The sequence below is a fragment of the Daphnia magna genome, linkage group LG2, assembly GCF_020631705.1.
Source record: "Daphnia magna isolate NIES linkage group LG2, ASM2063170v1.1, whole genome shotgun sequence".
NCBI lineage: Eukaryota > Metazoa > Arthropoda > Branchiopoda > Diplostraca > Daphniidae > Daphnia > Daphnia magna.
Window position 1 is genome coordinate 9,306,925 of NC_059183.1, and position 26,507 is coordinate 9,333,431.

A 26,507-nucleotide genomic window follows, 5' to 3' on the forward strand; every position below is an offset into this window, starting at 1 on the left:
TCAAATTGAATACAAGTATATTTGATCCTGTTACATATAGAAGAAAAAATTCATGGTATCTCAGTGTATTCACATTGAATACAAGTATATTTGATTCTGTTTACATGTAGAAGTATAAACTCATAATATAACAGTGTATTCACATTGAATACAAGTATATTTTATCCTGTTTACATATAGAAGTAAACACTCATGGTATAACGGTGTATTCACATTGAATACAAGTTTATTTGATTCTGTTTACATGTAGAAGTATAAACTCATAATATAACATTGCATTCAGATTGAATACATGTATATTTGATCTTGTTTACATATAGAAGTAAACCCTCATGGTATAACAGTGTATTCACATTGAATACAAGTATATTTGATTCTGTTTACATGTAGAAGTATAAAATCATAATATAACAGTGTATTCACATTGAATACAAGTATATTTCATTCTGTTTCCATGTAGAAGTATTAACTCATAATATAACAGTGTATTCACATTGAATAAAAGTATATTTGATCCTGTTACATATAGAAGAAAAAATTCATGGTATCACAGTGTATTCACATTGAATACAAGTATATTTGATTCTGTTTACATGTAGAAGTATAAACTCATAATATAACAGTGTATTCACATTGTTTAAAAGTATATTTGATTCTGTTTACATGTAGAAGTATAAACTCATAATATAACAGTATATTCACATTGAATACAAGTATATTTGATCCTGTTTACATAAAGAAGTAAAAATTCTTGGTAAAACAGTGTATTCACATTGAATACAAGTATATTTGATCCTGTTTACATATAGATGTAAAAACTCATGGTACAACAGTTTATTCAGATTGAATACAAGTATATTTGATTCTGTTTACATGTAGAAGTATAAACTCATAATATAACAGTGTATTCACATTGAATACAAGTATATTTGATCCTGTTTACATATAGAAGTAAAAACTCATGGTATAACAGTGTATTCACATTGAATACAAGTATAGTTGATTCTGTTTACATGTAGAAGTATAAACTCATAATATAACAGTGTATTCACATTGAATACAAGTATATTTGCTCCTGTTTACATATCGAAGTAAAAATTTATGGTATAACAGTGTATTCTTTTTAAATACAAGTATATTTGATTCTGTTTTCATGTAGAAGTATAAACTCATAATATAACAGTGTTTTTACATTGAATACAAGTATATTTGATTCTGTTTACATGTAGAAGTATAAACTCATAATATAACAGTGTATTCACATTCAATACAAGTATATTTGATCCTGTTTACATATAGAAGTAAAAACTCATGGTATAACAGTGTATTCACATTGAATACAAGAATATTTAATTCTGTTTACATATAGAAGTAAAAACTCATGGTATAACAGTGTATTCACATTGAATACAAGTATATTTGATTCTGTTTACATGTAGAAGTATAAACTCATAATATAACAGTGTATTCAAATTCAATACAAGTATATTTGATTCTGTTTACATGTCCAAGTATAAACTCATAATATAACAGTGTATTCACATTGAATACAAGTATATTTGATCCTGTTTATATAAATGTTGCGGACCAATCTCATACTTCGCGCCAGAAGTTTAGTTACGGCTCTCACCCCTTTAGAAAGAGGCTGTACAAACGCCCAAGGGGGGTTTCTGTTTTGCCTCTCCATCTGTCTTCTTGATTCCTTTCCTGTCAGTGTCTAGTCTCCTTCTTATAATATCTGTGGTGTGAGTATCAAGTGTTCTGGTTAAAGTATTTCTTTGTTATTAACTAATCTCATGCCATGTTATATTACCATGTGTGTATTGAGTCGATGCCATGCCATGACAATATAAAAGGGACTTGAAAACTAAATTCGTGCTTCGATTTTATTGAATTCTAACAGGTTATGGGACCCTATCGACTCTGCTAACTAAGCAAGCATGGCAAATCATGAAGGAAATGGGAATAATCTAATATTCCAAGCCAAATTTAATGGAACAAGATTTTCACAATGGAAGTTTGGAGCCCTTATCATGGCTCGAGCCAAGAAGCTGGTGGGAATTATAGAAGGAACGGAACAGAAACCAGTTGAGGTAACAAAACTCTTGCTCGTGTTTTAAAAATTTATGGTAGACATGTTACAAATAGAGAAGTCAGAAGGAAAATGCATGAGTTTGAACACATAGTGTGAAATGGTGATTGAACCAGCATCACCATACAATTTTTTTTACGACTGAATGTATTTGTTAGTAAAAGTGAAATTAGTCTCTACCCAAGCAGAGGTGATTGTAGTAATCTTTTGTAAATTAAAACGGCACCCAAAGGAGAGGTGATTGCAGTAAACTTTGAAAAACCAAATTTCACCCAAGTAGAGGTGATTGTAGTAAATTTTGTTACACCCAAGTAGAGGTGATTGAATAAAATTTTGTAACTTAAATGGCACCCAAGGAGAGGTGAATGCAGTAAAATTTTGAAAACTAAATTTTACCCAAGCAGAGGTAGTAGTAGTAAAAAAAAAAAAAATTTTGTTACACCCAAGTAGAGGTAATTTTGGCATAGTAAACTGAATTGAATATAGCAAACTAAGTTATACCCGTGCAGAGGTGTTGTAGTAAACCTCTTTGTTGTCTTTTATTCAGGAATATGATGAAGAAGGGAAATTGAGAAACGGAAAGAAAATCAACACGTGGATTGAGAGAGATGCCATGGCTGCTGGGCTTATTTACGGAAGCCTAGAACCCGAGTATCAGACGTCAGTCGGAGGATCAGTTGACGCGGCTGACATGTGGAAAAGACTTAATCAAGAGCACGCACAAGTGGCAGCAGCCAACTCAAATCAATTGACAGCGAAGTTTTTCCAGTACATCATGAATCCTGGTAATAAGAACCAAAAATCAACAACAATGAAGTATATTTTTGAAAGGCAATTTATTATTTGACAGAGCATAGTGTATCGGCACACATCAACACTATAAAGCAGATGGCAGATGAATTGAGTAATGTGGGAGCTCCAGTATCAGATGAACAAATTGAAGATCGTATTCTGTCTACTCTACCACCAAGTTTTCATGGCGCTAGAGCAGCATGGGGAACTCTACCGTCTGGAGAGCACAGAAATCTCATTCGACTGACTGCAAGAATGGTGCTTGAAGAAACCAGAAACAAAGCTGTACCAGGAGGTGGAATAAATCCGGCTGATGTGGCATTCTTTGCTTCACACCCGAGCAAGATACAGAAATCAACTGATGAAAATACTGAAACTGTATTTGCAGCCCATGGTGATTACAGAGGAGGCTATCGTGGAAGAGGATATCGAGGAAGAGGCTATCGTGGAAATGGTGGCGAAAGAGGAAGTGGCGGATACAGAGGTTACGGACGAGGAGAAGGACATCGCAGCAATGGAGGTCACCGAGGAGATTATCGAGGAGGAAGAGGCTACCATCAAGGATCTAAACCACCATTTGGTCCATATGATTGCTACGAATGTGGAAAACCGGGTCATCTAGCACGCAATTGCTACGACAAAAAGCAGGGAGAGCAGAGAAATGCACGCCAAGTGAAATTTGACAACAATCGTAAATTCAACGGAGGTGGAGGCGACAACGACATCCATCATCCAGCATCCAACCTGCTTTCATCATACTGTTTCCTGTCAAAGAATGAAAACGACTGGTATGCAGACTCAGGCGCCACACACCATATGACGGAACGAAAATATTTCTTCTCTTCACTAAAATCAGTTGAGCCAGGATCTTGGAAAGTACATGGAATTGGTTCCATCAAGCTGGATGTATTAGGAGTAGGAGACATCGAAATAGAATCGTACGTGGACGGAAAAAGAATAATTGGCAAGCTGAACGATGTGTTATTTGTTCCCGAACTTGGAGCCAATCTTTTCTCCCTTGGAACTGTAATGGATCGTGGATTTAAGGCGAATTTCACTGACAATATCGTGCTCATCATAGATAAGAAGACAAACACTCCTGTGCTGGAAGGAAGAAAGTTAGGCAAGTCATTGTACCACATGAAGTTTACAGCAGTCATCCAGAGCCAAAAACCGCCAACAATTGAATCAGCAGCAGCAAGTGTCAAGTCACCATTCTCAATCGCTCGATGGCATAGAAGATTCGGCCACGCATGCAATAAAACAGTCAGAAAAATGGCGAGACTCGGAGCAGTGAATGGTTTGAAACTGAACAAAGAAGATGAAGAGGAAGACTACATCTGTGAAGGTTGCATATTTGGAGCAATGAAGAGATCACCATTTAAGGCAAGTAACAATCGAGCTACTGAAGTGGGAGAATTGATTCATACTGATGTTGGATTTGTCAATGTTCCTACTCCAAAGGGAGAAACCTGCTTCGTAATTTTTAAAGATGATTACAGCGGATTCACTAAAGTCTATTTATTGAAGAAAAAGGGAGAAGCAGCTGAAAAATCTGAAATTTTTGTGGCATGGCTAGAACGACAAACAGGCAAGAAAGTAAAGAAATTCAGATCGGACGGAGGAATCGAGTACTTGAAGAATAGAGAATTTCGTGAGAAAAATGGAATTATCCAACAAACTTCAAACAGGTACACTCCACAAGAAAACTCGAGAAGTGAAAGAGAAATGAGAAGAACCATGGAACCAACAAGAAAAATTATCCATATGAGAGAAGTCCAGTCAGAGTCAAGCCTGATAAAGAAAGAAAGCAGAAGAGTCCTGGAATTATGGGGAGAGTTTCTACTCAGCACCGTTCACGTTCTCAATAGAACTATTTCGTCGCGAGTCAACAAAACACCATTCGAGTTATTCTACAATAAGAAGCCAAGTGTTGAGCATTTTCGAGTAATTGGATGTCGAGCTTATTTTCATGTACCTGATCAGCTAAGAAAGAAACTTGACGCCAAAGCTCAACCAGGATGGTTGGTCGGATATCCAGAAGATATGAAAGGATGGATCATATGGGAGCCTATTTCGAGAAAATTCATCACAAGCAGGGACGTGATTTTTAATGAAGATCTGCTGATCAACGACTACAATGAAGAGACAAGAGAAAAGGAAACATTATTTGATCCATTCCTTCTTTCTGCAGAAATTCTTGGATTGGTAACAATAATAACAATTTTTTTAAATTTTGAGGATTATTTAATGATTTATTAAATAATTTGTGTGGTGATAGGATGAAGAAATCCAAGAAGAGTTAAAAAGCACAATACCAGGAACAAGTGACGAAGGAACATCAGCAGATAATAAACAAGAAGAGAATCATGAAACTCATACGGTAATAAAAATGAGGAGTTAAAAAAAAAAAAAAAAAATAAAAAAATATGTGTATACACTAATGAGAATTTGAATATTTATATCTAGGAGGCTCAAGAGATTGATCAACAAGAATTAGATATGGCAGAGAACCGAAGACAAGAAGAAATCAATCAAGCTCATGAGAAAGTTCAAGAGATTGATCGTGTTGAAATAAACAACGAAACTGGTGGAGGAGAAGAACCAATTCCCGAAATCGGAGCAGAGATTGAAATAGAACAGGAAGAGCCGAGAAGAAGAAAACAACAACGTCCGAAAGATAAAACTACGAGAACTCCTCCTGTTCCTAACCAAATCGATCCACAAGCCGATGATGAAACACTTCCCGTTATTGATCTACCAATTCCGGAAGGTCAAGGAAGAAGAACTGGACGACCCAAGCATTATACAGCAAGATATGAAGCCTTTAGGAATTCTCTAGATAGACCATTGGCCAAACTTGGATTAATCGGAGAATTTATGGAGAAAAACAGTAGAGCATTACATGTGGAATCGAATGAGCCACAGAGCTACAGAGAAGCTATGGCCATGAATAAAGAAAAATGGCTACCAGCTTATCAAAAGGAATTCGACGCTCAAATTCGGAACAAAACATGGATCCTTGTTCCTCTTCCTGTTGACCGAACTGCACTAAATTGCAAAATGATTGGCAAAATAAAACCAGCCTACGAGGGAGTAGAAGAAACCTACAAGGGAAGATTGGTAGTAATTGGAACCGGACAACGATATGGAATGGATTATGAAGAAACATTTGCACCAGTTCCACACAGTGAATCGGTTAAAGTAGTGTTAAGCGAGTGTGCGGCCCAAAACATGGAAGTGATGCAGTTTGATATTAGCACAGCTTTTCTCTACGCTGATTTGGACAAGGAGGTGTACATGAAACAACCGGAAGGTTTTATAGCTCCAGGAAAAGAAAATTTAGTGTGTTTGCTTAAAAAGTCTGTAAATGGATTGAAACAAGCTCCTCGACTCTGGCATGGCAGATTTGACCGCACTCTTCTCCGTCTTGGATTTAAACCGTGTAGAGCCGATCCATGTGTATACATCAAGAGAACAAATACTGAAACCAGCTACATTATAGTTCACGTGGATGATGCATGGACAGGCAGCAAAAGAAAACAAACTCTAATTGAAGTTCAAGAAGCAATTGGAGAAGAATACCAATTTAAAGTAGTGCCACCAACCAGATACATCGGGATCAATATCACTATGGATCCCACAAACAGCCGATATTTCCTGTCACAGCAACATTTAATAGAGAAGATATTAACAAGATTCGGGATGAATGAAGCATTCCCCAGAGTGACTCCAGCAGATCCAAAAGTGAAACTTACTGTGTGTAAAGGACAACAGAGCGAGGGAGAGAGAGGTTACAGCTTTCGCGAAGCTGTAGGCGCTCTGTTGTATATAGCCCTTCAAACCCGCCCAGACTTAGCCTATGCAGTGTGTAGAATTGCAAAATTTTGTCAAAACCCAATGAACGAACATTGGAAAGCCCTCGACCAAATTTTTGGCTATTTGAAAGCAACAAAAGAATATGGAATTTGGGTTGGCGGACAAAAGAAAGGACTTGCTTGCTATGTTGACGCGGACTTTGCAGGCGATATTGATGATTCCAAGTCAACATCAGGAAGTATAATGTTTCTCAATGATGGACCAGTGGCTTGGTCCAGCAAGAAACAACCAACTACGGCTTTATCAACAACAGAAGCTGAATACATAGCAGTGTGCCAAGGAGGAAAAACAGCTGTATGGCTTGGCTACTTATTGGAAGATCTACTTGGGAAGGATATCAGGAATGTACCAATGTATTGTGATAACGAAGGGGCAGTGAGACTGGTGCATAATCCTGAACTGCACCAAAGAACAAAACACATTCGACTCAAGTGGCACTGGATAAGAGAACAAGTGGCGGACGGACTGCTAGCAGTGAAATTTGTTAGAACACATAATCAGCTGGCCGATACATTTACAAAAGCACTTCCAGGACCAAGATTCGTTGATATGAGAAAAAGAATAGGTGTAGGTGTTGTAACAGATTTACCAAGTATGAGATTGAGGGAGACTGTTGCGGACCAATCTCATACTTCGCGCCAGAAGTTTAGTTACGGCTCTCACCCCTTTAGAAAGAGGCTGTACAAACGCCCAAGGGGGGTTTCTGTTTTGCCTCTCCATCTGTCTTCTTGATTCCTTTCCTGTCAGTGTCTAGTCTCCTTCTTATAATATCTGTGGTGTGAGTATCAAGTGTTCTGGTTAAAGTATTTCTTTGTTATTAACTAATCTCATGCCATGTTATATTACCATGTGTGTATTGAGTCGATGCCATGCCATGACAATATAAAAGGGACTTGAAAACTAAATTCGTGCTTCGATTTTATTGAATTCTAACAATAAAGAAGTAAAAATTCTTGGTAAAACAGTGTATTCACATTGAATACAAGTATATTTGATCCTGTTTACATATAGATGTAAAAACTCATGGTATAACAGTGTATTCAGACTGAATACAAGTATATTTGATTCTGTTTACATGTAGAAGTATAAACTCATAATATAACAGTGTATTCACATTGAATACAAGTATATTTGATCCTGTTTACATATAGAAGTAAAAACTTATTGTATAACAGTGTACTCTTATTAAATACAAGTATATTTGATTCTGTTTACATGTTGAAGTATAACTCATAATATAACAGTGTATTCACATTGAATACAAGTATATTTGATTCTGTGTACATGTAGAAGTATAAACTCATAATATAACAGTGTATTCACATTGAATACAAGTATATTTGATCCTGTTTACATATAGAAGAAAAACCTCATGGTATCACAGTGTATTCACATTGAAGCCTGTTTACATGCAGAAGTATAAACTCATAATAGAACAGTGTATTCACATTGAATACAAGTATATTTGATTCTGTTTACATGTAGAAGTATAAACTCATAATATAACAGTGTATTCACATTGAATACAAGTATATTTGATCCTGTTTACATAAAGAAGTAAAAATTCGTGGTAAAACAGTGTATTCACATTGAATACAAGTATATTTGATCCTGTTTACATATAGAAGTAATACCTCATGGTATCACAGTGTATTCACATTGAAGTCTGTTTACATGTAGAAGTATAAACTCATAATAGAACAGTGTATTCACATTTTATACAAGTATATTTGATTCTGTTTACATTTTGAAGTATAAACTCATAATATAACAGTGTATTCACATTGAATATAAGTATATTTGATCGTGTTTACATATAGAAGTAAAAACTCATTGAATCACAGTGTATTCACATTGAATACAAGTATATTTGATTCTTTTTACATGTAGATAAATAAACTCATAATATAACAGTGTATTCACATTGAATACAAGTATATTTTATCCTGTTTACATATAGAAGTTAAAACTCATGGTATCACTATGTATTCACATTGAATACAAGTATATTTGATCTTGTTTACATATAGAAATATAAACTCATAATATAACAGTGTATTCATATTGAATACAAGTATATTTGATCCTGTTTAAATATAAAAATAAAAACTCATGGTATCACAGTTTATTCACATTGATTTCAATATATTTGATCCTGTTTTCATGTAGAAGTATAAACTCATAATATAACAGTGTATTCACATTGAATACAAGTATATTTGATTCTGTTTACATGTAGAAGTATAAACTCATAATATAACAGTGTATTCACATTAAATACAAGTATATTTGATTCTGTTTACATGTAGAAGTATAAATTCATAACATAACAGTGTATTCACATTGAATACAAGTATATTTGATCGTGTTTACATATAGAAGTAAAAACTCATGGTATCACAGTGTATTCACATTGAATACAAGTATATTTGATCCTGTTTACATATAGAAGTATAAACTCATAATATAACAGTGTATTAACATTGAATACAAGTATATTTGATCCTGTTTACATATAGAAGTAAAACCTCATGGTATCACAGTGTATTCACATTGATTACAAGTATATTTGATCCTGTTAACATAAAGAAATTAAAACTCATGGTATCACAGTGTATTCACATTGAATACAAGTATATTTGATCCTGTTTACATATAGAAGTAAAACCTCATGGTATCACATTGTATTCACATTGATGTCTGTTTACATGTAGAAGTATAAACTCATAATAGAACAGTGTATTCACATTGAATACAAGTATATTTTATCCTGTTTACATATAGAAGTAAACACTCATGGTATAACGGTGTATTCACATTGAATACAAGTTTATTTGATTCTGTTTACATGTAGAAGTATAAACTCATAATATAACATTGCATTCAGATTGAATACATGTATATTTGATCTTGTTTACATATAGAAGTAAACCCTCATGGTATAACAGTGTATTCACATTGAATACAAGTATATTTGATTCTGTTTACATGTAGAAGTATAAACTCATAATATAACAGTGTATTCACATTGAATACAAGTATATTTGATTCTGTTTACATGTAGAAGTATAAACTCATAATATAACAGTGTATTCACATTAAATACAAGTATATTTGATTCTGTTTACATGTAGAAGTATAAATTCATAACATAACAGTGTATTCACATTGAATACAAGTATATTTGATCGTGTTTACATATAGAAGTAAAAACTCATGGTATCACAGTGTATTCACATTGAATACAAGTATATTTGATCCTGTTTACATATAGAAGTATAAACTCATAATATAACAGTGTATTAACATTGAATACAAGTATATTTGATCCTGTTTACATATAGAAGTAAAACCTCATGGTATCACAGTGTATTCACATTGATTACAAGTATATTTGATCCTGTTAACATAAAGAAATTAAAACTCATGGTATCACAGTGTATTCACATTGAATACAAGTATATTTGATCCTGTTTACATATAGAAGTAAAACCTCATGGTATCACATTGTATTCACATTGATGTCTGTTTACATGTAGAAGTATAAACTCATAATAGAACAGTGTATTCACATTGAATACAAGTATATTTTATCCTGTTTACATATAGAAGTAAACACTCATGGTATAACGGTGTATTCACATTGAATACAAGTTTATTTGATTCTGTTTACATGTAGAAGTATAAACTCATAATATAACATTGCATTCAGATTGAATACATGTATATTTGATCTTGTTTACATATAGAAGTAAACCCTCATGGTATAACAGTGTATTCACATTGAATACAAGTATATTTGATTCTGTTTACATGTAGAAGTATAAAATCATAATATAACAGTGTATTCACATTGAATACAAGTATATTTCATTCTGTTTCCATGTAGAAGTATTAACTCATAATATAACAGTGTATTCACCTTGAATAAAAGTATATTTGATCCTGTTACATATAGAAGAAAAAATTCATGGTATCACAGTGTATTCACATTGAATACAAGTATATTTGATTCTGTTTACATGTAGAAGTATAAACTCATAATATAACAGTGTATTCACATTGTTTAAAAGTATATTTGATTCTGTTTACATGTAGAAGTATAAACTCATAATATAACAGTATATTCACATTGAATACAAGTATATTTGATCCTGTTTACATAAAGAAGTAAAAATTCTTGGCAAAACAGTGTATTCACATTGAATACAAGTATATTTGATCCTGTTTACATATAGATGTAAAAACTCATGGTATAACAGTTTATTCAGATTGAATACAAGTATATTTGATTCTGTTTACATGTAGAAGTATAAACTCATAATATAACAGTGTATTCACATTGAATACAAGTATATTTGATCCTGTTTACATATAGAAGTAAAAACTTATGGTATAACAGTGTATTCTTATTAAATACAAGTATATTTGATTCTGTTTACATGTTGAAGTATAACTCATAATATAACAGTGTGTTCACATTGAATACAAGTATATTTGATCCTGTTTACATATAGAAGTAAAAACTCATGGTATAACAGTGTATTCACATTGAATACAAGTATAGTTGATTCTGTTTACATGTAGAAGTATAAACTCATAATATAACAGTGTATTCACATTGAATACAAGTATATTTGCTCCTGTTTACATATCGAAGTAAAAATTTATGGTATAACAGTGTATTCTTTTTAAATACAAGTATATTTGATTCTGTTTTCATGTAGAAGTATAAACTCATAATATAACAGTGTTTTTACATTGAATACAAGTATATTTGATTCTGTTTACATGTAGAAGTATAAACTCATAATATAACAGTGTATTCACATTCAATACAAGTATATTTGATCCTGTTTACATATAGAAGTAAAAACTCATGGTATAACAGTGTATTCACATTGAATACAAGAATATTTAATTCTGTTTACATATAGAAGTAAAAACTCATGGTATAACAGTGTATTCACATTGAATACAAGTATATTTGATTCTGTTTACATGTAGAAGTATAAACTCATAATATAACAGTGTATTCAAATTCAATACAAGTATATTTGATTCTGTTTACATGTCCAAGTATAAACTCATAATATAACAGTGTATTCACATTGAATACAAGTATATTTGATCCTGTTTATATAAAGAAGTAAAAACTCGTGGTATAACAGTGTATTCACATTGAATACAAGTATATTTTATCCTGTTTACATATAGAAGTAAAAACTCATGGTATAACAGTGTATTCACATTGAATACAAGTATATTTGATTCTGTTTACATGTAGAAGTATAAACTCATAATATAACAGTGTATTCACATTGTTTAAAAGTATATTTGATTCCGTTTACATGTAGAAGTATAAACTCATAATATAACAGTGTATTCACATTGAATACAAGTATATTTGATCCTGTTTACATAAAGAAGTAAAAATTCTTGGTAAAACAGTGTATTCACATTGAATACAAGTATATTTGATCCTGTTTACATATAGATGTAAAAACTCATGGTATAACAGTGTATTCAGACTGAATACAAGTATATTTGATTCTGTTTACATGTAGAAGTATAAACTCATAATATAACAGTGTATTCACATTGAATACAAGTATATTTGATCCTGTTTACATATAGAAGTAAAAACTTATTGTATAACAGTGTACTCTTATTAAATACAAGTAAATTTGATTCTGTTTACATGTTGAAGTATAACTCATAATATAACAGTGTATTCACATTGAATACAAGTATATTTGATTCTGTGTACATGTAGAAGTATAAACTCATAATATAACAGTGTATTCACATTGAATACAAGTATATTTGATCCTGTTTACATATAGAAGAAAAACCTCATGGTATCACAGTGTATTCACATTGAAGCCTGTTTACATGCAGAAGTATAAACTCATAATAGAACAGTGTATTCACATTGAATACAAGTATATTTGATTCTGTTTACATGTAGAAGTATAAACTCATAATATAACAGTGTATTCACATTGAATACAAGTATATTTGATCCTGTTTACATAAAGAAGTAAAAATTCGTGGTAAAACAGTGTATTCACATTGAATACAAGTATATTTGATCCTGTTTACATATAGAAGTAATACCTCATGGTATCACAGTGTATTCACATTGAAGTCTGTTTACATGTAGAAGTATAAACTCATAATAGAACAGTGTATTCACATTTTATACAAGTATATTTGATTCTGTTTACATTTTGAAGTATAAACTCATAATATAACAGTGTATTCACATTGAATATAAGTATATTTGATCGTGTTTACATATAGAAGTAAAAACTCATTGAATCACAGTGTATTCACATTGAATACAAGTATATTTGATTCTTTTTACATGTAGATAAATAAACTCATAATATAACAGTGTATTCACATTGAATACAAGTATATTTTATCCTGTTTACATATAGAAGTTAAAACTCATGGTATCACTATGTATTCACATTGAATACAAGTATATTTGATCTTGTTTACATATAGAAATATAAACTCATAATATAACAGTGTATTCATATTGAATACAAGTATATTTGATCCTGTTTAAATATAAAAATAAAAACTCATGGTATCACAGTTTATTCACATTGATTTCAATATATTTGATCCTGTTTTCATGTAGAAGTATAAACTCATAATATAACAGTGTATTCACATTGAATACAAGTATATTTGATTCTGTTTACATGTAGAAGTATAAATTCATAACATAACAGTGTTTTCACATTGAATACAAGTATATTTGATCGTGTTTACATATAGAAGTAAAAACTCATGGTATCACAGTGTATTCACATTGAATACAAGTATATTTGATCCTGTTTACATATAGAAGTATAAACTCATAATATAACAGTGTATTAACATTGAATACAAGTATATTTGATCCTGTTAACATATAGAAGTAAAACCTCATGGTATCACAGTGTATTCACATTGATTACAAGTATATTTGATCCTGTTAACATAAAGAAATTAAAACTCATGGTATCACAGTGTATTCACATTGAATACAAGTATATTTGATCCTGTTTACATATAGAAGTAAAACCTCATGGTATCACATTGTATTCACATTGATGTCTGTTTACATGTAGAAGTATAAACTCATAATAGAACAGTGTATTCACATTGAATACAAGTATATTTGATTCTGTTTGCATGTAGAAGTATAAACTCACAATATAACAGCGTATTCACATTGAATATAAGTATATTTGATCGTGTTTACATATAGAAGTAAAAACTCATGGAATCACAGTGTATTCACATTGAATACAAGTATATTTGATCCTGTTTACATATAGAAGTTAAAACTCATGGTATCACAGTGTATTCACATTGAATACAAGTATATTTGATCCTGTTTACATGTAGAAGTATAAATTCATAATATAACAGTGTATTCACATTGAATACAAGTATAGTTGATTCTGTTTACATGAAGAAGTATAAACTCATAATATAACAGTGTATTCACATTGAATACAAGTAAATTTGATCCTGTTTACATATAGAAGTAAAAACTTATGGTATAACAGTGTATTCTTATTAAATACAAGTATATTTGATTCTGTTTACATGTAGAAGTATAACTCATAATATAACAGTGTATTCACATTGAATACAAGTATATTTGATTCTGTTTACATGTAGAAGTATAAACTCATAATATAACAGTGTATTCACATTGAATACAAGTATATTTTATCCTGTTTACATATAGAAGTAAAACCTCATGGTATCACAGTGTATTCACATTGAAGTCTGTTTACATGCAGAAGTATAAACTCATAATAGAACAGTGTATTCACATTGAATACAAGTATATTTGATTCTGTTTACATGTTAAAGTATAAACTTGTAATATAACAGTGTATTCACATTGAATATAAGTATATTTGATCGTGTTTACATATAGAAGTAAAAACTCATGGAATCACAGTGTATTCACATTGAATACAAGTATATTTGATTCTGTTAACATGTAGATAAACTCATAATATAACAGTGTATTCACATTGAATACAAGTATATTTGATCCTGTTTACATATAGAAGTAAAAACTCATGGTATCACAGTGTATTCATATTGAATACAAGTATATTTGATTCTGTTTACATGTAGAAGTATAAACTCATAATATAAGATCGTATTCACATTGAATACAAGTATGTTTGATCCTGGTTACATATAGAAGTAAAACCTTATGGTATCACAGTGTATTCACATTGATTACAAGTATATCTGATCCTGTTTACATAAAGAAGTTAAAACTCATGGTATCACAGTGTATTCACATTGAATACAAGTATATTTAATTCTGTTTACATGTAGAAGTATAAACTCATCATATAACAGTGTATTCACATTGAATACAAGTATATTTGATTCTGTTTACATGTAGAAGTATAAACTCACAATATAACAGCGTATTCACATTGAATATAAGTATATTTGATCGTGTTTACATATAGAAGTAAAAACTCATGGAATCACAGTGTATTCACATTGAATACAAGTATATTTGATCCTGTTTACATATAGAAGTTAAAACTCATGGTATCACAGTGTATTCACATTGAATACAAGTATATTTGATCCTGTTTACATGTAGAAGTATAAACTCATAATATAACAGTGTATTCACATTGAATACAAGTATATTTGATCCTGTTTACATATATAAGTAAAAACTCATGGTATAACAGTGTATTCACTTTGAATACAAGTATAGTTGATTCTGTTTACATGAAGAAGTATAAACTCATAATATAACAGTGTATTCACATTGAATACAAGTATATTTGATCCTGTTTACATATAGAAGTAAAAACTTATGGTATAACAGTGTATTCTTATTAAATACAAGTATATTTGATTCTGTTTACATGTAGAAGTATAACTCATAATATAACAGTGTATTCACATTGAATACAAGTATATTTGATTCTGTTTACATTTAGAAGTATAAACTCATAATATAACAGTGTATTCACATTGAATACAAGTATATTTTATCCTGTTTACATATAGAAGTAAAACCTCATGGTATCACAGTGTATTCACATTGAAGTCTGTTTACATGCAGAAGTATAAACTCATAATATAACAGTGTATTCACATTGAATACAAGTATATTTGATCCTGTTTACATATAGAAGTAATACCTCATGGTATCACAGTGTATTCACATTGAAGTCTGTTTACATGTAGAAGTATAAACTCATAATAGAACAGTGTATTCACATTGAATACAAGTATATTTGATTCTGTTTACATTTTGAAGTATAAACTCATAATATAACAGTGTATTCACATTGAATATAAGTATATTTGATCGTGTTTACATATAGAAGTAAAAACTCATTGAATCATAGTGCATTCACATTGAATACAAGTATATTTGATTATTTTTACATGTAGATAAAAAAATTCATAATATAACAGTGTATTCACATTGAATACAAGTATATTTTAACCTGTTTACATATAGAAGTTAAAACTCATGGTATCACAGTGTATTCACATTGAATACAAGTATATTTGATCTTGTTTACATATAGAAATATAAACTCATAATATAACAGTGTATTCATATTGAATACAAGTATATTTGATCCTGTTTAAATATAAAAATAAAAACTCATGGTATCACAGTTTATTCACATTGATTTCAAGTATATTTGATCCTGTTTTCATGTAGAAGTATAAACTCATAATATAACAGTGTATTCACATTGAATACAAGTATATTTGATTCTGTTTACATGTAGAAGTATAAATTCATAATATAACAGTGTATTCACATTAAATACAAGTATATTTGATTCTGTTTACATGTAGAAGTATAAATTCGTAACATAACAGTGTATTCACATTGAATACAAGTATATTTGATCGTGTTTACATATAGAAGTAAAAACTCATGGTATCACAGTGTATTCACATTGAATACAAGTATATTTGATCCTGTTTACATATAGAAGTATAAACTCATAATATAACAGTGTATTAACATTGAATACAAGTATATTTGATCCTGTTTACATATAGAAGTAAAACCTCATGGTATCACAGTGTATTCACATTGATTACAAGTATATTTGATCCTGTTTACATAAAGAAATTAAAACTCATGGTATCACAGTGTATTCACATTGAATACAAGTATATTTGATCCTGTTTACATATAGAAGTAAAACCTCATGGTATCACATTGTATTCACATTGATGTCTGTTTACATGTAGAAGTATAAACTCATAATAGAACAGTGTATTCACATTGAATACAAGTATATTTGATTCTGTTTACATGTAGAAGTATAAACTCACAATATAACAGCGTATTCACATTGAATATAAGTATATTTGATCGTGTTTACATATAGAAGTAAAAACTCATGAAATCACAGTGTATTCACATTGAATAGAAGTATATTTGATCCTGTTTACATATAGAAGTTAAAACTCATGGTATCACAGTGTATTCACATTGAATACAAGTATATTTGATCCTGTTTACATATATAAATTAAAACTCATGGTATCACAGTGTATTCACATTGAATACAACTATATTTGATTCTGTTTACATGTAGAAGTATTAACTCATAATATAACCGTGTATTCACATTGAATACAAGTATATTTGATTCTGTTTACATTTAGAAGTATTAACTCATAATATAACAGTGTATTCACATTGAATACAAGTATATTTGATCCTGTTTACATATAGAAGTAAAAACTCATGGTATCACAGTGTATTCATATTGAATACAAGTATATTTGATAATGTTTACTTATAGAAAATAAAACTCATGGTATCACAGTGTATTCACATTGAAAACAAGTATATTTGATCCTGTTTACATATAGAAGTGAAAACTCATGGTATCACAGTGTATTCACATTGAATACAAGTATATTTGATTCTGTTTACATGTAGAAGTATAAAATCATAATATAACAGTGTATTCACATTGAATACAAGTATATTTGATCCTGTTTACATATAGAAGTTAAAATTCATGGTATCACAGTGTATTCACATTGAATACAAGTATATTTGATTCTGTTTACATGTAGAAGTATTAACTCATAATATAACCGTGTATTCACATTGAATACAAGTATATTTGATTCTGTTTACATTTAGCAGTATTAACTCATAATATAACAGTGTATTCACATTGAATACAAGTATATTTGATCCTGTTTACATATAGAAGTAAAAACTCATGGTATCACAGTGTATTCATATTGAATACAAGTATATTTGATAATGTTTACTTATAGAAAATAAAACTCATGGTATCACAGTGTATTCACATTGAAAACAAGTATATTTGATCCTGTTTACATATAGAAGTGAAAACTCATGGTATCACAGTGTATTCACATTGAATACAAGTATATTTGATTCTGTTTACATGTAGAAGTATAAAATCATAATATAACAGTGTATTCACATTGAATACAAGTATATTTGATCCTGTTTACATATAGAAGTTAAAATTCATGGTATCACAGTGTATTCACATTGAATACAAGTATATTTGATTTTGTTTACATGTAGAAGTATTAACTCATAATATAACAGTGTATTCACATTGAATAGAAGTAAATTTGATCCTGTTTACATATAGAAGTGAAAACTCATGGTAACACAGTTTATTCACATTGAATACAAGTATATTTGATCCTATTTACATATAGAAGTAAAAACTCATGGTATCACAGTGTATTCACATTGAATACAAGTATATTTGATTCTGTTTACATGTAGAAGTATAAAATCATAATATAACAGTGTATTCACATTGAATACAAGTATATTTGATTTTGTTTAAATATAGAGGTAAAAACTCATGTTATCACAGTGTATTCACATTGAATACAAGTATATTTGATCCTGTTTACATATAGAAGTTAAAACTCATGGTATCACAGGGTATTCACATTGAATACGAGTATATTTGATTCTGTTTACATGTAGAAGTATAAACTCATAATATAACAGTGTATTCACATTGAATACAAGTATTTTTGATTCTGTTTACATGTAGAAGTATAAACTCATAATGTAACAGTGTATTCACATTGAATACAAGTATATTTGATTCTGTTTACATGTAGAAGTATAAGCTCATAATATAACAGTGTATTCAGATTGAATACAAGTATATTTGATCGTTTTCATATATAGAAATAAAAACTTATGGTATCACAGTGTATTCACATTGAATACAAGTATATTTGATCCTGTTTACATATAGAAGTATAAACTCATAATGTAACAGTGTATTCACATTGAATACAAGTATATTTGATTCTGTTTACATGTAGAAGTATAAACTCATAGTATAACAGTGTATTCACATTGAATACAAGTATATGTGATCCTGTTTACATATAGAAAATAAAACTCATCGTATCACAGTGTATTTACCTTGAAAACAAGTATATTTGATCCTGTTTACATATAGAAGTTAAAACTCATGGTATCACAATGTATTCACATTGAATACAAGTATATTTGATTCTGTTTACTTGTAGAAGTATAAACTCATAATATAAGAGTGTATTCACATTGAATACAAGTATATTTGATTCTGTTTACATGTAGAAGTATAAACTCATAATATAACAGTGTATTCACCTTGAATCCAAGTATATTTGATTCTGTTTACATGTAGAAGTATAAACTCATAATATAAAAGTGTAATCACATTGAACACAAGTATATTTGATTCTGTTTACATGTACGAGTATAAACTCATAATATAAGAGTGTATTCACATTGAATCCAAGTATATTTGATTCTGTTTACATTTAGAAGTATGAATTCATAATATAACAGGGTATTCACATTGAATACAAGTATATTTGATTCTGTTTACATGTAGAGGTATAAACTCATAATATTACAGTGTATTCACATTGAATACAAGTATTTTTGATCCTGTTTACCTATAGAAGTAAAAACTCATGGTATCACAGGGTATTCACATTGAATATGTAAAGCATTCTTTCTCTCGGGTGAATGGCTTTACGAATTAAGACAATTGGTTGTGTAAATAAACTCAGAGGCGTATTTACCCACAACGATGATTATGTATTACTAAGCGTGAGGGAATAATAGGAGAAAAACGGGAAACAATACTACTTGCCGACACGTATAGTATTTGGAGTACGTGTTGAGAAGATAATTTGAATACACACGATGCTCGGAGAGGAAAGAAGAACAAGATAAGTTTGAGGAATAACTAATGGATTACGATGAATAAGCTAACACATCTAGATAAAAGTCTACTGTTTAAGAGTGACAATTCAAGCTAAAGGCTACTGAACGTCTTGCAAGCTGGTACTTGTCTGACTCTTGTCAGAAAAGTGGGTTCACCATGAAACGTCGCATCTTCGCGTGTGGCGTGATGTTCGTGACGCATAGGTGCGTCACACGCGTGAGTCAGAACCCGGAAGTTTTATCTAGGTCAACATGGTTGCACATGAAGCAACTAACAAATACGTTTATAATAGTGAATAAGAATATAATATGAATATAAAATAAGCATAAGCAAATAGATCATATTGTGGGTATCTTGCAAAGGTATATATATTTTGATGGCTTCGTTACATCACTCCCGGCGGCGTGAGATTACGTCCCGTAATCACATGTTATTCATTTCAATTGATCCGGAAGTTGTTCTGGTCGGAGTTTTCAATTTGGTACAGCATAAACTCCGAATCATTTCAAAAAATCCCAAGCAATAGCAAAAACGCAAGAGGACCAAACCGGAAACACAGAGTATACCGATGTAAAAATAATCCTTGATTTTTACCCACCAGCTGGTGCCGGTCCCGACATTGGATGCTGTTATCAAAACATTGGTGGTACTCAATGTTTCGTGTACCGAAGATATATCTTGTGAGTGTTCGTTCATTGCTGCCGCAATATCGGCCATGATATTCATGTGGTTAAGCATGGTATCACTGTATACTGGGTTGCTTCGATGTTCGTAATCAGAAAATTTGACATCTTCGTAACGATAGGAGTGGGCTAGTGACTGCTCTGGTAAAATTATATTTGCCTTGATCGGGTTCCAGGTGTTATTAATGAATGCGTACGGCTTGCCATTAAAGTTGACAAATCCATTGGTCCAATAACAGGGTGAAAATTTTACAAGTTCCCATCCATCAAGGTTTATCGTAAAATTTTGGAATTTTGGTTGCGGACCGCAAGAGGTCACTACGGTGTCAAATGTGAAATTTAATTCTTTGCATTGTATGACAACTGCCGTTCTTCCCAAAGCTTGGAGTTTCGTGCATTGTGGTAAATTTAATTGGGAAGCCGCTAACCATCCATTATATTTAGCAGATGCGATAGCTCGTTCGTGTTTCGCCTTTCGGGAATCACATTGTAATATTTGAATTAGTCTTGCTAATTCATTTTCGTGATCGGTGAGTTTATCGCGAATATACTGTATATTAGCTGGTATGTGGAAAATTTCAGCGTTAGGTGGCGGTGGTGTCGTTGTTGATGCTGAAGAAGAATTTTCCTTTATCTCTCCTGTCAAAATGTATAATTTTGGTTGACCAACGACATCGTAAGCTGATGTACGGTTCGTACAATTGTGTTAAAGTGGAAGACCAGGAGGTCGAAGAGTTAAGTGGAAATCTAGTTGATTGTCGTCATCCTGTAGACGGAATGACTTTTCACCTTCCAACTGTCTTGTTAGTGTACCGACACCAGATTCAACAAGTCGATTGATTGGTGCTGTGTGATGCGTGTAGGTGGTGTCCCATACCAATGTTAAATGATTATGTGACAAGTTACCTGCCGTCGCGAAAGCTGTGCCAATAGGTGTCTGGAAATTAGTGTCTTCACTTTGTTGATAAAGTTGCACTTTTTCAAGAACGCAGTTAATAATTTCTGCTGTTACTGTACTCATCCAATATTTCAAAGGTGTTGGATCGTGATCGAATACATATTTATTATCTGAAGCTTTCATCTCATTTCCGTTGCACTTTTTATGGGTAATCATGTCGTTGCACTCCGAAGGTGTCGTATCGATGGAAATTTTGTCCGGCACAATCACTACTTGGCCGAAAAAACTCACAGTAATGTGTTTAATGTTTTTCCATTTTGCGCAAATATATCCCGGAAAATGGGCTGCTGCCCGTTCTTCACTGTAAACACCGTATTTCACTTGAACATTATTTTTGTCATTTTCTTTTTGTCGGCAATTTGCGTCAGAGAATTGAAGAATTCCCATTCTTAATGGCTCTGAGCAATCGCAAACGGTTGTTTTAAAGGCTTGCGGACGAATCCAGCAAAGGCTTAGCAGTAGCAGAAATGGCAATGGTGACATTTGTATAGACATAAACCAAAGAAAACAAAACAAAATTTTGGGAAAAACAGTACGTACAAGAATGGAATAAAACAAAATAGACGAAACTTTTATGGTTTTCATACAAAAAAAATAAAATCAAAAGAATGAAAAGGGTAGCAAAAGATAAAAAGGAGAGTAAACTTATTCTAGGCTTAAAAATGTCAAAGATAATCCGTTGGCTTTTTGCTAGTTACGCTACGGCAAAAGGATACGGAAATGAAATGCATCATATTATAATTTTGTTTTAGCATAAAGGGAAACAACATTTCAACACTAAATTAGTATTATTGGAAAGAGGGGAAATTAAACATTATCATTGAAAAGAAAGAATTTAAAAATAAACATTAATTTGGCAAGGGGAATAGAAAAGAAACGTTTAAAAATGTACGGCGAGAAAAAGAATTTAAAGATCCTATGCGAAGTTTAGAATTTTCTAAGTCCAACACATGGAAAAGGGGTATGCACGGAAACAGAGGGGGAGGGGTGGGAGGTGTGAAATACTAGCAAGTGTGTAGGTGACCTTGAAACATTCCTCAGTCAAAGTTCCACGTTTTAGCGGCTAACTTACGAAAAGGGGAGCAAAAGAAAGGGTAAAACTAAGTGCACGGGTGTGTAGGGGATGCTATAGCGGTGGCGCTGACGTTTGGGCGTGGCACATTGAAGTGACACTATTGAAATATCGAATCTATGGAAAGTTTTTCTATAACTTTACTTTATGAAATCTTCAAATATCGACATCATTACTGATTGGTTTTACAAATCATTCTTTTGGTTTTACGGAGTCGTTTTGATTGTTTGTAAAGTGAAAGATAAGCGAAAAATACGAAGAAAGGAAAAGAAGTGAAAGAAGAGTATAGGAGGCGGAATAGGAGAAGAATTCTGGACTCAAGGATTGCTACGGTAATGCTAATATAATTTCCCTATTTTATCTAATATCTATTTTATGCGTATTAGTACTTTTACTCGTGGTTTAAAACTCGACCGCTAGATGATGTTGTTCTAGTATACTTTCAAATAACTTGATGAACTTAGTTAAGTAAGGTTTTTTTTTATCTAACGGGGAGGTTTTTATTTTATGATAAGTAAAAAAATTTAGTTTGTCAGAGATGGAATGACATGCTTGAATATAGGCATAGATTGTACCCCAAACAAAGACAGTTGGTTAGCAAGCTCCCTTGCTATGCGTGGGTACTCGGGTTCAAATCCCGGGGAAAGGTTGTAAAAAGGGAACAAATGTGCGTCGGCTCCAATGTACGGAAGGTGGGTCACGATGTTTAATCGTGGCCTTTCCAACCCCTTCTTGTATATCGAGGCCTCGCGCTCTTCTCAGCAGTCAATTCCGTTGGCCGTGTAGCTCTTGTGAGTTTGTTATTGGAATTACCCACTGACGATGGAGATTTGTTTCTTTCGGCTAGGCGAGAGTCTGGCGCTGGACTCAATCCGTGTGCGAACGGCTTTTGCATTTTTTGAAATTTTTAAAGCAATTTTTCCGCAATGTAATTATATTTAATTCCAATTCCAATTGAATTAAAAAAAATTTTCTTTCTTTTTTTTTTGTTAAATTGCTTAATCTAATTGGAGACTATTCTTATTGTTACTTCTGCCGTTTTATTTATTAAAAAACACTACTGGGGCTATAGTCCGGTCGGGCTAGGTTTTAACCCCAGACAAATTGTAATAAGTTGTTTTTTACATGAGCTGTGTTTATATCCCTTTGATCTATGCCCTGTTAAAAAGCTCCCGAAAAATATTAATATTTAGTGTACTTATTTTAATTTTTAAAATATGCGTGTTTTTGTGATTCGATTAAAACTATTAAAATACAAGAAAATAGAAATTTTAAAAAATGAACTTTGTTAGTTATTCCCTCATTTATATTCAGGCTAAATTTTGTTTACATACCCTTAAAAGTGTGAAATTCACAGCCACTTTTAGCTGGTCACCTCCTTTTTTTCCCCCTTAAAAACGCGTCCGTGTTTTACACGGCTCTTATGTAAAAATCATGACAACGAAAATCGTTGCCGATAGTGAACTAGAGTTCGCTCCTCATCCGTTAAGGTCTCATTTTAATCGGCGGTTTATCTTTTACCACCCCAATAAATGATTCCCGGGAGCTAGTTTTACTTTTCAAGTTATTTCATGAAATATAAACCCAATTTTCCCCAAATTTTCTTACTACACGTTCTAGTTTCCGCCACTGGATGGCCACTTTTGGATATATGTAAACAATATAACAGAACGCCACAGCGCTCACTGCGGGTGTGACGGAAACTAGAACGTGTAGTAAGAAAATTTGAGGAAAATTGGGTTTATATTTCATAAAATAACTTGAAAAGTAAAACTAGCTCCCGGGAATCATTTATTGGGGTGGTAAAGGATAAACCGCCAATTAAAATGAGACCTTAACGGATGAGAAGCGAACTCTAGTTCACTATCGGCAACGATTTTCGTTGTCATGATTTTTACATAAGACGTGTAAAACACGGACGCGTTTTATAAAAGGGGGAAAAAGGAGGTGACCAGCTAAAAGTGGCTGTGAATTTCACACTTTTAAGGTTATGTAAACAAAATTTAGCCTGAATATAAATGAGGGAATAACTAACAAAGTTCATTTTTTCAAATTTCTATTTTCTTGTATTTTAATAGTTTTAATCGAATCACAAAAACACGCATATTTTAAAAATTAAAATAAGTACACTAAATATTAATATTTTTCGGGAGCTTTTTAACAAAGCATAGATCAAAGGGATATAAACACATCTCATGTAAAAACAACTTATTACAATTTGTTTGGGGTTCAACATACACTTTTTGCTAGCCCGACCGGACTACTACAACGCTTTTGACGAGAGAGGGAAAAGAAGACAGAATAGAAAAGTGATAGGCGTATAACAGAATATAGCAATATTTTTCTTTTTTTTTCTTGTTATTGGACTCCATCTCGATAACGCAGAGGCTTTTGTCGATTGCGTTGCGGGCGTCTGGTAACATGAAGTTCTTCTGGTTTCTCAGCTGACAAATCTTCCTTGGGCTCTGATGATGGACGTTCATCTGCGTTAACCTCAGCGCGTGCGGAGTCATCTTCGTTAATTGCGTCATTCTGAATTGATGTTGTTCCGTCGTCGGACTCGTCTGTGTTAGATGTATTATTTTCCGACGAAGGTCGATCTACGTTGACGTCATCTTGTTGTTGTGAACAATTTCCATCTGCCAAATGATCACTTGTGTGTGCGGTGTCGTTTTCGGGGCTGTCACTTGCCATTATTCCTTCGTGATCTTGATTTTCCATGGCAATGTCATGTTCTGGAGTTTGAGTCGCAATTGACTTACGAAATCGGTTTTCAAAATCGGAGGGGTTCTCAATTGGGGGAAAAAGTTCTGTTTTCCACAGCATTGTCTCGTACAGTGGTTTTAAACGATTTACATGCGTACGTTGACATTTATAAGAATTATCAGCTATATCAACAGTATTATTATTATAAACTTTTACTACTCTATAAGGGCCTTTATATTTAGAAGTAAATTTCCTACTATCTCCATCCTTAACTACACGAATATCTAATAAGACTCTATCGCCTACAACATATTTCTTCTCTTTTGCTCGCTTGTTATATTGTTCGCGTTGACGATTCCGCGCTTTCTTGGTTTCTTCGCGAACTCGTTGGAAGCTATAACGCAAGCGATCAGTTAAATTTCCTACGTAATCAGAAGCAGATTTAAAGGTTGAAGGGGAATCACCTAGAAATTCATTTACAGGAATATTAGGATCTCTACCGTGCACTAAATAATAAGGGGTTTCAAGTGTCGAAGAATGCGTAGAACTACGGTTTGCAAATAAAAGATCATCCAACATATCTTTCCAGTTGGAATGCTCTCCATCTTTTATTTCTTTTCGTAACATTGATGTCAATGTACGATTAAATCTTTCTGTTTCTCCATTGCTAGCTGGGTTGTATGCTGTCGTCAATCTTTGGTCAATTTTCAATTTTTTACAAAAGTATCGGAATAATTTCGAAGTGAAATTGGTTCCTCGATCAGAAACAATAGCTTTAGGCATTCCATGCCTCACAATAATTGTTTTGTAAACACATTCCGCTGTAGTGTGAGCAGTTTGATCTTTTAACGCAACGGCTTCCACCCAGCGACTAAAATAATCAGTAATTACTAATATATAACTGTTACCATTTGGGGAAATCGGAGTGATCGGACCTAAAAAGTCCATTCCTATTACTTGAAACGGAGCTTTCGCAATTTCGTGTGGGTGCAAAAGTGCTCTATATGTTGAAGAAGTGTTGGCCATGCAGATTTTACAAGCC

General features: G+C 32.1%; 2 protein-coding genes across 2 annotated transcripts; one reads left to right on the top strand and one right to left on the bottom strand.

Moving 5' to 3' along the window:
* Positions 1 to 3,117: 3,117 nt before the first annotated feature.
* On the top strand, positions 3,118 to 7,658 carry LOC116934501 (retrovirus-related Pol polyprotein from transposon TNT 1-94). Its single transcript, XM_045169544.1, has 3 exons — positions 3,118 to 5,092; positions 5,166 to 5,267; positions 5,354 to 7,658. The coding sequence occupies exons 1-3, from the start codon at positions 3,140 to 3,142 to the stop codon at positions 7,493 to 7,495; spliced, it is 4,197 nt and encodes a 1,398-aa protein (XP_045025479.1). The 5' UTR covers positions 3,118 to 3,139; the 3' UTR covers positions 7,496 to 7,658.
* Positions 7,659 to 20,469: 12,811 nt separating this feature from the next.
* LOC123469880 lies at positions 20,470 to 21,798 on the bottom strand. The gene is made up of 2 exons (XM_045169227.1): positions 21,519 to 21,798; positions 20,470 to 21,422 (listed from the first exon to the last, which is right to left on the bottom strand). The coding sequence occupies exons 1-2, from the start codon at positions 21,748 to 21,750 to the stop codon at positions 20,470 to 20,472; spliced, it is 1,185 nt and encodes a 394-aa protein (XP_045025162.1). The 5' UTR covers positions 21,751 to 21,798.
* Between the last annotated feature and the right edge of the window lie 4,709 nt (positions 21,799 to 26,507).

Bases quoted from the DNA above. Each gene is read 5' to 3' on its own strand.
- LOC123469880 (XM_045169227.1), bottom strand. From the start codon at position 21,750: ATGAGTACAGTAACAGCAGAAATTATTAACTGCGTTCTTGAAAAAGTG. The intron at 21,423-21,518 runs GTGAAAAGTCAT...ACAATTGTACGA, and splicing joins ACTAACAAGACAGTTGGAAG to ACCGTACATCAGCTTACGAT.
- LOC116934501 (XM_045169544.1), top strand. From the start codon at position 3,140: ATGGTGCTTGAAGAAACCAGAAACAAAGCTGTACCAGGAGGTGGAATA. The intron at 5,093-5,165 runs GTAACAATAATA...GTGTGGTGATAG, and splicing joins CTGCAGAAATTCTTGGATTG to GATGAAGAAATCCAAGAAGA. The intron at 5,268-5,353 runs GTAATAAAAATG...ATTTATATCTAG, and splicing joins AGAATCATGAAACTCATACG to GAGGCTCAAGAGATTGATCA.